Source organism: Myotis lucifugus, unplaced genomic scaffold, assembly GCF_000147115.1.
Source record: "Myotis lucifugus unplaced genomic scaffold, Myoluc2.0 scaffold_10, whole genome shotgun sequence".
NCBI lineage: Eukaryota > Metazoa > Chordata > Mammalia > Chiroptera > Vespertilionidae > Myotis > Myotis lucifugus.
This window is the reverse complement of record NW_005871058.1, coordinates 11124081-11137789: the sequence shown is the minus strand read 5'-3', so window position 1 is coordinate 11137789 and position 13709 is coordinate 11124081. Positions and strand designations below refer to the sequence as shown.

Here is a 13709-nt window from a genome sequence, read left to right as displayed (position 1 = left end):
GCAGCCTGTTGGAAGGTCAGCACCAATCAATGGTCAAGTGCATCACTAGAGCCCTAGCTACTCCCATCCCTGCACCCAGGGCTGCCCAGACTCCCATAGTCAGAAGTACTTTCAGGCCCATGAGACTCTGCCATTATGTTTTCTCCTAAGAAAGCCAAATGGTGACTTTGGAAATCGCATTAGATTCCTCACGTGCTGTGTGAATTAGGACCTATCTGAGCCACAGTCATCTCATCAATAAAACAGAGTTAATAACATCTACTTCAGGGAATGTTGCTTGATTAAATGAGATAGTATATGTGAATGAATTCTGTTATTTACAACAATATAAAATATTCACTATGATTATACTGGATTTCCATTTTGGCCTCTTCATTGGGAACAAAAATAACGTGAAAGCAAATAAAAGTGTTGGTTGCTGTAGCTGATTAGAAATGAGAGACGTTGCATCTCTTTTTACCACCCTGGTTCTAATATAGCTTCGTCTGTCACGTGACTGTCTTCAACTCGGTCAGTCTGCTGAGAATGCAAAATCGCCAAGTGGGTGAGCAGCAGAGAGGTACTGTTTCCAGAGGAAGGCATTAAATTAAATTATTAAACACACACAAGTAGGAGTAGCAATGTAAGAATTTTAAAAGATTCACAAGGAAAGGCAGTAGAGCCAAGGGACTATTTCTGGTGTTCTGACTAGAAAACTCCCAGTGGCTATTACAGCTATTTATTAACCCGCAACATCATAAACCGTAACCCTATTAAATATGATGAATGACTCCTAGGTTACGATTTTTAAATACCAATTCACAGGGATTTTAGAAGGCCAAATTGGCATCACAGGATGCAAAGTCTTTGGGCAAATGGCGATTATGTGATTAGATGCAATTATAGCAACTGAATGCGAAATGATGATGGACAAGGAATTTAGAATAAAGAAAACGCATTTATTTATTTAGATTCTGCCCCATTGAGCTGAACTATACTAATTGTGATCAGAGGGGCAGCCCTGAACCACTGTTTGAGGCCAAGTGTGTCACAGGGCTGGCACCGCCTCATGAGGCACCTTGTGCTGTGCCCTCAGTGCTCACTGCTCCACGAATTTAGAAAAAAGTGCTCTCTGGGCAGACAGGTGAGAAAAAGTCTCTCCCTCACATCATGAGGGCCCTTGTAAGAATTAGAAAAAGGCACCTCTTGCTCCAAGCCACAGCCCTTCACTGCCTAGAAAATCGAGAGTGATCTTGTCAAGGAACTCGGAGGGTCTTTGGTCCTTTTAAGTGTTTTCAAGGTGTGATAGAAGGCTTATGTCCCCTTTAAAGAATGAGATGTTTTGTTTTACTCTACTTAACTGTTCTACTTCAAGTCATCTATCCTCAAGTTTAAAAAAAAAATTCAGCACCCTTTATGGAAGAAAAAGAAAACAAAGAAGCTCTTCCTATCTTCTCAGTAAACATGTGTGTGTTTGCTCTCCTGATGGAACAGGGAAGGTCCAGGAACCTGCTGGGGGGCTGTTGAAGGGCACCCACCTGCACGTTTGGGGCGTGAGGAAGCCAGCCCAGGATGGCACGGGGCTGGCCCTTCTCCCCTTGGCTCTCCAGCCCTTTCCTAGGCCCAGATGCCCCTGGCTGCCCCTTTCAAGGCCTCTACAGTCACCACTTAACACTGGGCTCCATTTGTCACAGGCAAATAAAAAGGAAAGGCATTACTTTCTACTTCTCAATAGCTTGCTAATTTGTCACGCTGTGTCTTCCGTTTGAGGACAGCCCTGTGTTTGTAGAACAAAACGGGGAGAAACCCTCAGTAAGAGAATCTTAAATACTATGATCCCTGCTCTCCTTCCAACCAGGAAAGGATATATATTGATTTAAGAATGAAAGGAGAAAAAGAAAGAGTTAAGAAAGAGGGCTTATCTATAGATCAATGGGGATAAATGATGAAAAGAAGCTACTTTGAGGCACACCAGCCTGGTGAGTATCTCTTTAAAACAAGCAGCTAAAAATGCTTTCAACCTCGTAATACCATAAATGTCCTGCTGCTGTCTTGGCTTCCAGATTCTTCCCCGTACTTTCCATGAGCATTCCACTGGGAATTGTCTGGAATCCCAGATTAAAACAGCAATACCCCCACTCCCTTGTTAGAATATTTATTTTCTTTTAGGTTTGGAAACTCAGCTGGGATGCATCTCTAAGTATACGGCATGGCCTCAACCCTCCTAGGGGCTGCAGGAGATGTTTCTCAAACAGCATGATGGGCAGCGGAGTCCTGGAACGGGAGAGGGAGGAGGGCATTGCAGCCTCGTGTGGAAAGCCCCAGCTGCAGACAAACAACAAAAGCCTGGGAACCTCCACTTTCAGAGGATTCATTCCAGATGTCAGAACTAATGGTGTCACAATGGGGCTCATGCAGACTGACAAGGAGGTCCCTGTAGTCGGGCTGCCTGAGAGTAGGCATTGAGGCAAAATCATCACCTGACCAAATCCATAATCTAACAAGTAAATCTATTCTAAGGTTGGCAGCAATATGATACAGTCCTATATCTCATAATTATCTATGTGGGGATACATCCACCCACCCGCCACCTACCCACCCACCTAATGGAGCAAACCATTCAATAACTGATTGACCATAGTCCTCAGTTAGAATACTGAATCACTCAGAACAGATTGTTAGATTCTATGGTCTAACTGATTGCTAGACTGCAGAATCTAACCATCTGATCCTAAGAACAGATTCTAGCCATAAACCAACACTATGGCCACATCAGTAAATAATGATTAAGTGCCAACCCTGAATTCATCCATCCACCCATCCATCCAAAGAATATTTATTAAACACACATGGTAACATAACAGATAAGAATGTAAGCTTTGGAGTCAGACAGAATTGAGTTTGAATCCTGACTTTATCTCTTACGAACTGTGTGACCTTGTCAAGTTGCTTCAATTCTCTAAGCCCTAAATTCCTCATGTGTGACACGGATATAAAAAGAATATTGACCTTACAAGTATTACTGTGAGAATTAAACAAGATCATTTACATAAAGGACTTCACACAGTGACGGGTACTGTGAGTTAGTGTGATCCTGCGATTGTGTGATTACCACAGTAGAGCCTGGCCAAACAGTGGTAAGCTATGGCTCACTAAGCAAACTGTCTACTCCTGAAAACAGTTAAGTGTTGGTGGAAAAAACAGTTCACAGAGGGAGAATGATTCCTTAGGTGAGAATCATAATATCTGGAAGAGGGCTGGCTGACATGCTCTTGTCTGGTCACAATGGGTATGATAGGAAAACTGGATGTTACAATCACTGACTCAGTCAAACAGCTGGTGTAACAGCAGAACTAGTTAGGAATTAAGGTCTCCTGACTGCCAGTTTGGTGTGTGTTTGTTTTGTTTTACCATAACTTCCTATGGAGAGGCAGTTCTATGGTCAAAGAGCTGACATATGCAAGGGCATCCAGAAACCAACCAGGAATTAGGGCCTCCTTGGAGAAATGTGTCAAAGTACAGGAATAAAAAACTACGAAAGAAACAGCAGCCTGTTTGGGACAAATGTTTGTAATTCTTTTCTCCCTGCACCTGGCAAAGAGCGTGGTCTGCTTTGTTCGTTTCTGTATCCCCAGCATCCAGAAGGTCCCTGGTACAGTGCCGGTAATCAATAACTATTAATGGAATGAAGAAAGGAATGAGATTTGGTAGGAGGAGTGTTTGGCCTGCATGGCACGAGTATGTTCCATCCTGAAGTGAGTATACTAGTCACAGGGCAGCTTGGGGAGGGAAAGATGCTATTACCTGGCTGTGGTTTCTTTTGCAACCCTGTCTGCTGCCATGGTGCCAAAGCGCTCGGTTTACCAAGGACAACAGTGCCTGCAGCCATGACTTTGGCACCTGTACAGTCCCAATCTGGTCTGTGAAAGTGCATTGTGGAGAGGATGGTACAGTGGAGCTAGGCCTTTCCCTCCTTGCCTAAGTGAAGCTGGAATGTGCTGACCCTAACATGTAGCAACTCTGTAAACAGTGATGGACACAGCAAGCTGGAGGAGGGGGAGAATCCTCGTGGTCCCCAATCCTCACGGTCCACAAGCCCGGCACCCATCCTTACTGTGGGGGAGAAGGGGTTGCCAGCAACGTTCCCCCAGCACCTCCCCGTACCACAGTCACCTGATTCCCTGAATTATCACAGGAAGAGAAAAGAGAAGCCCGTGTCCTCCGTCCCCTATTGTTCTCCACCTTCAGCAGGCAACCTTCGGGCTCCTCAGGACGGATGGAACAAGAGGGAATAACCTGGGGAGCAGCACCATGCCAGAAAGCGATGGCGGGCACAATTGAGCCACCACGTAAGTTATTAGGAACTAACTCGGACAGGGCCAAGGTGACCCCCAGTGTCCTCCATAACCTGGACTTGTGCCCTCAGGATAACATTTAAGCCAGAGAACCTGGCATTTTCTTGGACACCGTGACCAGGGTGGGAATCAGGTGATTCATTCTCCCCAGCTGCCCCCATCACATTGTATCTGGGCTGGGTGGCCGCACAGGAAAGACAAAAAAGGAAATGACAGGTGTCGGCTGCTTGGAGCCGGGCCCAGCAGCACAAGTGTGTTGGCCCCGATGCCCTGCCAAGTTGCAGCTGAAGATTCAGACGGGAGGTGGCAGAGGCCAGGGGGAGAGACGATTTGGGAGATGATTGGGGGAAATACCGCAAACTGGCTGAAGCTACGGAGGTAATGCAGGCACAAGAGAGGGAAGAGAGGGGAGGAGACGAATGGAGGGGAGAGAAGCCATGTCCAGGCACATAAGATCCAGGAAAGAAGAGCAACCAGCATGGGAAAGGCAGGAGCGGCGGAGGGAGCAGGGGGGTGCTGTGAAGCCAGGAAGAGCAGCACACAGCTTCAAAAGCAAAGCAGGGAGAGAATCTGGCTCAGAAGTTGAGCAAAACTTAAAGCCGAACAAAATATTAAAGGGGAGTTAGTGTGAATTTAGAAAGACAGACTAACTGTCCCCCAAAATTCATCTCGCCTCTTAGGAGAGTGAGTGGACTCTGCCATATATAGTGCCCATTCCCGGATGTTTGGGTAACACATCATAGAGCCGAACAGAGAAGCACGGGACAGGAGTCTCGGGGTTTTCAAAGCCATTCTGGGGAGGGGGTGAAGTTGTGTGAAATCACTCTCAGCTTGCCCCTCTCCAGCTTGAAGCCCTGCCCCTCAGCTCCACGCAGTCCATCATTCTGACCCCGCGTCCCTCTGGATGGCTGTCCCTCTGTCTGTCCCCGCCCCGGGCGCAACACTCACGCAGGTGCGCGGGCAGGCGGATCGAGTCTTCCTCCATCCTGAGCGCTCTGGGCACTGGAACATGAAGTGGAGTCGAGGAAGCGTAACTGGGCACCGGGCTCTCGGGTGGTGTGTATGAAATTCGCTCTTGCTGTTAAAAACAAAGGCAGGAAGAGGGGAGGGGGAAAGACAGTGAACGCTTGGAACGACGTGTGAACTAAGGGAGAGGAGCAAAAGGGACCAGGGGCATCTGAGCACATGCCAAGCAATCCCGCCCGCCCCCTCGACAGACACTATTCTGTGGCATTTCAGAGCTCCAGCTTTGGGGATCTATAACACAACTCTGGAAAGGTTTAAAATAGGGCTTTTCCTTTGGACTTGGATCAATGGGTGCCCATTTTTTCCTCTCTGGTACTAGTGGTTTTGTTCAAGTAAAGAGGGGAGACAAGGCGGAGGAAATGATAAAGTATGTCCTAGAGCAGGGGTGGGGAACCTTTTTTCTGCCAGGGCCATTGGGATATTTATAACATCATTCTCGGGCCATACAAAATTATCAACTTAAAAATGAGCCTGCTATATTTGGTCAAACATTTAATTAACTCACCCCTAATGCCTTAGAAGAGCTACACCAAATGATTTCGAAGGCCTTACACGGCCCATGGGCCGAACATTTCCCACCCCTGACCTAGAGAATGGCTTTACAGACTACTCTCAAAAATGACTTTCCAAGTCACATAATAATGCCACCAATACATGAAAACCACGTTTCCTCTCCTCTGGCAACAGTCTAATCCAAGTATGATCCTGTACTCAGATCCAATGAGAGGTGAGCACAAAGTGATGGACTACAAATTCCAGATTTAGTTCAACCAATCTATGAGCAAGACTTTGCTATTATCTACCAATCTCATTATACAACAACCAGCCAAAATATATATCCAATGTTTAATTATTTTTTCTTCATAGCAAGGAATTATCTGTAAAGCTAACAGCCTCCTTGTCCCTTCATTTTCTATCTAGAATCAATATTTCCTTTTCTTCTGAACTGTTTCAGAGATTCAAAGAATCACCTGCATTTAAGAAAACGACTATCTAACTGAAAACACTTACGCAAAAGACAAGGAAAGGGGAGGGGGCTTCGGCAGATCCGCCGTTTAAATTCAAACAGGCAGTGTTTGTTAGATCAATTAAAACAACTGGATGGGATGGAAAAGATTATCATTTGTTTGAAGTTAAAACATGGCCAACAATGGCAAGAAACCAACCCTCGAATAGGCCAGAAGAGCAGTACAATTTGCATCTTAGATCTGCATATCCACTAGTTTGACTTGCAGGCCATACACACTGAACATCACTTCCGTCAGTTTCTGTGGTTTAACTGGGCAAAGCAAAGTGGGACACACCGGGTCTAAAAATAGGTTTGGGGGGGGGGGGTGCGGGAGGAAGATCAGTCAAATGCCATTGTGAAAACAGAAATCAGGAGCGAAAGAAAAATCACAGATTAAAATAAAGCACAGGGGTTTATGTTTTGGAAAGACAGTTCTCTAACATTTTCTATTTCATCAAATATGCAAAGGGAAGCAGGGGAGTCCCCCGGACCTATAACCAAAGTCAAGTTTTTCTTCTGTTCATACCCTGGAAAGTTTGGTGGTTGTGGTAGGAAGTTTCAATTTTAAATGATTATATACATATTTTTGTAATTTCCGAAGGGAATCGCTACACCTTCCCTGAGATATCCTCTACCAGCAAATAGGGCATTTGGAATATTTCTGTTTAAGCATGCATCCTAAAGTTTCCTGGTGAATTTGCTAAGGGCAGGCACAGACATGCCAAATTTCATTTCTGTATCAATCAAGATGTTCTCTGAAAGGTCACCCAGAGGCGAAGCCTTCAACTTCACTTTTCTTGAACTTGATCAAACATCACACATAATTTGAGCAACTCTAAGGATGAGTTATATTTTTCGTGTTTGGGGTTTTTGGGGTGAAAGAGGAAAGACATGAACTCACATGGGAAACATACAAAATCTGTTCAGGGGGTTTTCAAGGTAAAACAGGCTTTTAAAGCATGGTAGACAGTCTGTAACAAATGCTCCATACACTTCAACCCTCAAGTAACCCCCTCCCCTCCCCAGTCCCAGTATATATCTGGAGATCTTATCTACCGTTAACTTCATTCCCAGAAATAGCTTTCTGTTTTTTTAGGGTTTTTTGCAGAAGTGAAACTGTTGATGAAGAAAACTTGGTGCAGCCAAAGAATTTTAAAATGGGTTGGCGTGAGTGGGAGAAAAAAAGAAGACGGCATTTCAGAATACGATGACTTTCCCTTCAAAGCACGAGAAACTTAGTCCCTACGAGTGACAGGCCACCTCATCCCAGCTTCCTTAACCCTCACCACCTCTACCAAGGACAAGCTGGGCGAAGCTCAGTCCTCCACAAGGATTTTACTTTATTTTGTGGACGGTCTAGCTCTGGCTACTTACAAAAGAGTTGAGCTGGGTGCCACCTTTACAAGGTGTACGCTCTGACTTGCTGAATCGTCAGTGTGCTGTGCCTTCGTCGCACTGCGCTTTCTCTGTAACAGCCCCGGGTCTGAACTTCTGCGTGGCCCCCTGTCTCTAATGCCACACTTCAGTGCCTGCCCTGGCATTTTACACCACCTTCTCCGACATGTCCACACAATTAAAAACAACTGTGCTATTTTATTTTTTTTAGTATGTTTTTTATTGATCTCAGGAAGAGGAAGGGAGAGGGAGAGAGAGACAGAAGCATCAATGATGAGAGAGAATCATTGATCAGCTGCCTCCTACACGCCCCATCCTGAGGATCGAGCTCGCAACCCAGGCATGTGCCTTGACTGGGAATCAAACCCTGACCTCCTGGTTCATGGGTCGACACTCAACCACTGAGCCACACTGGCTGGGCATCTGTGCTATTTTATGATAAAACCTATAAAAAGAAGGTCATAGACTGAGTGATGGTGGACCCTGAATTCCTCTTGTTCCTGATGAAGGCTTCCACTCAGCAATATTTTGACACCATAAACTTGGGACACAGGAAGCTCTTTTTTAAAAGGTTCAATGAAGAGGCCAGTCAGGAGAAAGCAAAATGCACCTCTAGGGCCTCCAGTGATTTGCTAACAGTCATCACACACGACTGTGGCCCTGGGCTCGGCGGCCAGCAGAAGACAGGGGACCCCAGAAAGGATGCAGCCCGGTGCCCGGCTCCTTTCCGAAAAGAACAACACATACAGCTGGAATCCTTGGACTTTATTTTTGTTCATCTCTAGGGTGACCCACGTGGTCCTGATTTTTCAGTCTATTCCTATAGCCCATGCACTTAGCATTCAGCGCACTGTCATCAATTAGAAAAAAAATGAAACAAATCGGGCTACCTCAGGTGGAAACATCTACAAAGAGAAGCTTAAGGAGACTAACATCCCATTTCCCAAACAAAGGAAACCTCCTATTCTCACAATGGCTTCTCTGGTCGGACCCCAACAAATCGAAGTACCGGCTTACAGCTCATTCACCTCTAGAACAAACTGCCAGCCCAGTGAAAACCAAAGGTGTTTCGCTTTATGATTACAGAGGGGATAACAATGTTCCCAAGAGGATTATCACCACTGGTCTAATTAAATTAAAGTGCTGCAGACAGTATGGGTGCATTCAAGTGTTGTAGGGGGATAAACTGGCAGAGGAGGTCAATGATGTGACTACAAGGGCCGTGATGTGGTTGCATTATTGTTCAGGTGCTGAAAAAAACAACAGGCTGCTCTCAAATTTGCAGACACAACCTATCAAACCAACCTGCAGATCAAAAGGGAAGCCCTGCCACTTCCAAGGCCAACTGTAATATCCGTGAGAAGGGTGGGTGGGGGGAGGAAGAGCTGCACCGAGCTCTGAAAAGAACAAATGAGGCTAAAGATAGTTTTAGGCAAAAGATGGGATGGAAATTTTACTATTGTAGAAAGCTTTTCCCCTAAAAAAATGTAATGGAATATGGAGTAGGGTCACTATAAGCACAACTACTAAAACCAGAATGAGTTCTATTCCCCTTCTTCATTCCTTCCCCAACCACAGAGGGCCAGTGACAGGTACCCATCTAATGCTGTTCATGTTTATTTATTTGTTTGTTTGTTTTAAAACATATTTTTATTGATTTCAGAGAGGAAGGGAGAGGTAGAGAAAAACAGATACACCAATGATGAAAGAGAATCATTGATCAGCTGCCTACTCGGGATTGAGCCCACAATCTGGGCATGTGCCCTGACCAGGATCGAACTGCTGACATTCAACCACTGAGCCACGTCGGCAGGGCATTGCTTCTCATTTTTAAACTGAGTGCCTAGGAACCTGTGACTATCATGTAAAACAAGCTTATGCATTATGTGCCAAGTAGAAACACTGCATTTCTCCCACCCCCTAACCCATGGCTGCATAGTATGGAAGAGTGGAAAAATATTCTCATTACCAAAAAGTCTTTCCTATTCAAAATTAATCAAATCCTGGGGATCCCCCTGGTGCATTTATGTATTTGCTTTTACACCATTGACTCTTTGATGAGGCTGAAAGGTTAAGAAATATAGAGCTTATTACTAGTAAAATGTTAACTTCCTGGGAATAAAAAAGATCAAGCATTTCTGAAATTGAGAAAAACCAAAAGAAAGTTTGGTTGTGCTTGCTAAAAGATGGTTTGCAGGTCATTTCAAAGACTCCTCTACTGCAAAGCTGAGATTGTCCTCGGTTTAGGATCCATTTAGAGAACTAGTCCCATCTCCATTATAAATGCCAGGGTTACCCAGGGATGGTCTCTGAAGCCTGTGTAGAGCACTGAGGAGGAAGTGTCTTGGAAACAGCGGTGACCATGACCATTTCCTGGGGAACGCTAGCAAAAATGCCACAGGTACCCTTCGCATCCTGCAGCTCTTTGGTGTCTCATGCATGCGCTGAAATTCATCAACCCAGACAAGATGGAAAACAGCAGGCACCAGAGATACAACAGTCACATGGATGACATTCAATACTTGGAGGAAAGGATGCTTTTCCACCCTGAAGGTTTTTAGGAAAGCTGATGCTTGTACTATAGTTGTTTCCTGTACATTGAACAGGAGAAATCTCTTCTCTGGGAAGCTATTTATTGAGATTTGCTAAACTGAAGTCTGAATACACTTTTACTTAAGTACCCTCTTCTGGCTCCAAAATGATTTAAGGTGGTGGCTTTTGCTTTCTTTAAATAAGCTTTCATTAACACATCACCAAAAAATGTGCAAGACTGAAATTTGAGTGGCACTGTTTTCTAGGTTTTTGGCATCATGTATACAAAACAGACATATAGGAACCTAAACTCATGAATGTCGATTTTATTCATATGAATAACTACGTTCAATATTTTGTTTATCCCAAAATTTAGCAAGATCAACTTAAAGAACTCGATAAAAATGCAATTGTGGGTCTTCTTTAGATAATATACTAGTACATTGTATACACAGACCATGGCTTGTTGGGTATCTCCCCAGAAAAGTATACCTTAAGATCTGGGATACACTTTAGGAACTGAGGTGTTCAATGGAATTTTGAAGTAGAAAACCAGGGCCATCAAATCACAGCAGTGCAGTTGCAATGCTATCTTTCCATCCCCTGCAGGCTCCAGAAGACACCCAACCCAGCATCCCCAGTCAGCTCTTCTAGTGGCCAGCTCCTCCCCGGAGAGCAACATCCCTCTGGGTCAGGGGTGGGGAACTTTTTTTCTGCCAAGGGCCATTTGGATATTTATAACATCATTCGTGGGCCATACAAAATTATCAACTTAAAAATTAGCCTGCTTGCTATATTTGGTCAAACATTTAATTAACTCACCCCTAATGCCTTGGCAGGGCCAGACCAAATGATTTCCAGGGCCTTATACGGCCCGAGGGCCGGACATTCCCCACCCCTGCTCTGGCTGCTCAAGGCATTAGGTTTTTACAACCCAATTCGTCTTTGGCTTTTAACATGATTGAAATGATTGGGGGAATGGCAGTACCCTGTAAAAATTAGATGGATGGGACCTATATTCCTGGTCTCTAGAGCTTCCTCTCTTGGTTGCCCAGACACCCATTCAGCCCTGCAGTGGGGGTAGTGCCCAACAAACCACATTCACACTGATGTGGGCATCTTCCTAGGAGCACAGCTTCACCAGTTTAAGGAATGTTCTTGCTTTGAACATAGAAGAAGATGGGTTCAGGACCTGAAATATGCAGATTCCTGAAGATTTATAACTGAAATCGTCCTTTTCCTCACCTCCCTGGCCTATTATATCCTAAAATCAGAAGACAGGGTATTGTGTTTGTGAAATAGATACAAGTAAGTCAGAGCATCTTAAGTCTTCCTTTTACATGGAACAATGTTATCTATGCACAGCGACATGAGCAAAATGAGTAAAAAGATAGACCCAGCAATCAAGCATTGCTATAAAAGACCATTAAGGTTTTCTATGATCATTATGAAATATTTCAGCACTCATCAGACCACTAGGAGACCAGGTCTATACTAGCTGTTATGAATTCTGCCACCATAACTCCTAGAATTTCCCAGATGGCCCAAATATTTAAAATGCTGGGTCATTTTACCCATAAATACATATGAGTACTCATGCATGTGTCCCAGTCTTAGTTGGACAATACCATCGCTGCAGGAAGAGGAGCTGGCATTAAGAGAACCCTTGGAATGTATTTCCCAAGAAGCCTTTGTTTCAGACTCACAATAACCCTCTAGGGAAGGCTTCATTATCTCCACTCCACATGAGGAACCTGATCTGAAGCTCACAGGGGTTGAGCAACTTGTGCAAGTCACCAGCCTGGCAAATAGGATACTTGTTACAAAGAGGAACACTGAGAAATGACATTTAAGAAGTGCCAGCCAATCCACGATGGCTGAAAGAAGGGGACCAAATGCTATGTCCCGGAGAAGTTCTCCCAGCATGAGCTCTGAGCAGGTGCAGCCGTTAGAATCCATCCAGGGATGTGTTACCTGTGGCATGATCAGCAGGGCCAACGGGCATTTACAGACTTCTAGCGCATAGGATGACTTCACCTTGCATGGATATCTCATCTTGGGGAATTTTTCAGTAAAAATATGTTACTTTTATCTATAAAATTTTCTTTAACAACAAAATACACTTCCCCTCCTCAACTCCTTCCCATTTATTCAAGCGCACCCAATCGAAGCATACAGGCGAGACAAACAGGAGCAGTTGGGAGGAAAGGCTCCTGTCAACATTTATTTGGAGCCGGCAGTGTCCAGATGTCCATACTAAGAAGGAGCTGAGCCTGCCTCCAGAAATCACCATGGCCACAGTCCAACAAGCTTCTCCAACGGCCTGAAGATGAGGCTCCCAGTCTCTCAAATGAGGACTGGATGAAGGCACTGAGGACATGTGTGGCCTGTGGGGGAAAAGGATTTAAAGGATCCTTGTAGGTGTCTTCAAACGTGAGAATGACTCAGGTAAGGAAGAGTTAGGGCTAACCTGAAGCATCTCAGAGGACAGGGCCAGCGACATATACCTGTGCTCTGGAATTAGGTGTGACTTATTGTTCCCCCAAAACCTGGTTTAAGCTGAGGCTAGAAAGTGACTCTACAAGAGGTTCCTGCACTGGGAAGGCACTAAGGTGAGGTGGTGGAACTTGAAGGTGCCATAAAACTCCAAGATTCTGCTTCTATGCAATCTTATATCTCCTGGCAAATCAAAGGTCACGGTGCGGGTGGAAAAGATCCAAACAAAACATGGATACCACGGTCTCCTTCTCCATCAATTCGTCCCAGAGTCCCCTCACAGGATCCTAGAATTCTTTAAAGACAAACCCCCAAAGTAAAAAAACTGAAGTAGCGCCCTAGCTGGTTTGGCTCAGTGGATAGAGCGTCGCCCTACAGACTGAAGGGTCCCGGGTTTGATTCCAGTAAAAGGCACATGCCTAGGTTGTGGGTTCGATCCCCAGTAGGGGGTACGCAGGAGGCAGCTGATCAATGATTCTCTCTCTTCATTGATGTTTCTATGTCTTTCTCCCTCTCCCTTCCTCTCTGAAATCAATAAAAACTATTTTTTTAAAAACTGAAGTAGATTTCTTTATTGTTCTAATTTTAACACATTTTAATTAAGATCCCTTCCAACCTTGAGATGCTATGGATTTTTTCCCTGATTTTCTTAAACATTTCTGACATGAATAGTAAGCAGAATCTCAAGCTGTGATTCCTTTTCATGCCAGGTTGTTGTTTCCAGGGATGTTGTTTGCTTGAAGGGTGCTCAGCTCATTTGGCTGGAACCTCCTGCTGACGGAGATGAGGTCACGGCACAGGCTCTGGACCTGCGTCGGACAATTAAACGTGTGCCACTCCATGCCCCCGACTACTCTCCTAATCCCTGAAGTGATGCAGATGATTGCTTTCGCTCCAAGTGGAGATTACGTGAGCGC

General features: G+C 44.8%; 1 protein-coding gene across 1 annotated transcript in view; it reads right to left on the bottom strand.

The window, feature by feature from the left end:
* ETV6 (ETS variant 6) overlaps positions 1–13709 on the bottom strand; it is a 206612-nt gene that overhangs the window by 123979 nt on the left and 68924 nt on the right. Inside the window, exon 2 of the mRNA XM_014451697.2 lies at positions 5283–5412. Within this exon, the coding sequence (XP_014307183.1) occupies positions 5283–5319 (37 nt within the window). The 5' untranslated portion in view covers positions 5320–5412. The remainder of the gene's footprint in view (positions 1–5282; positions 5413–13709) is intronic.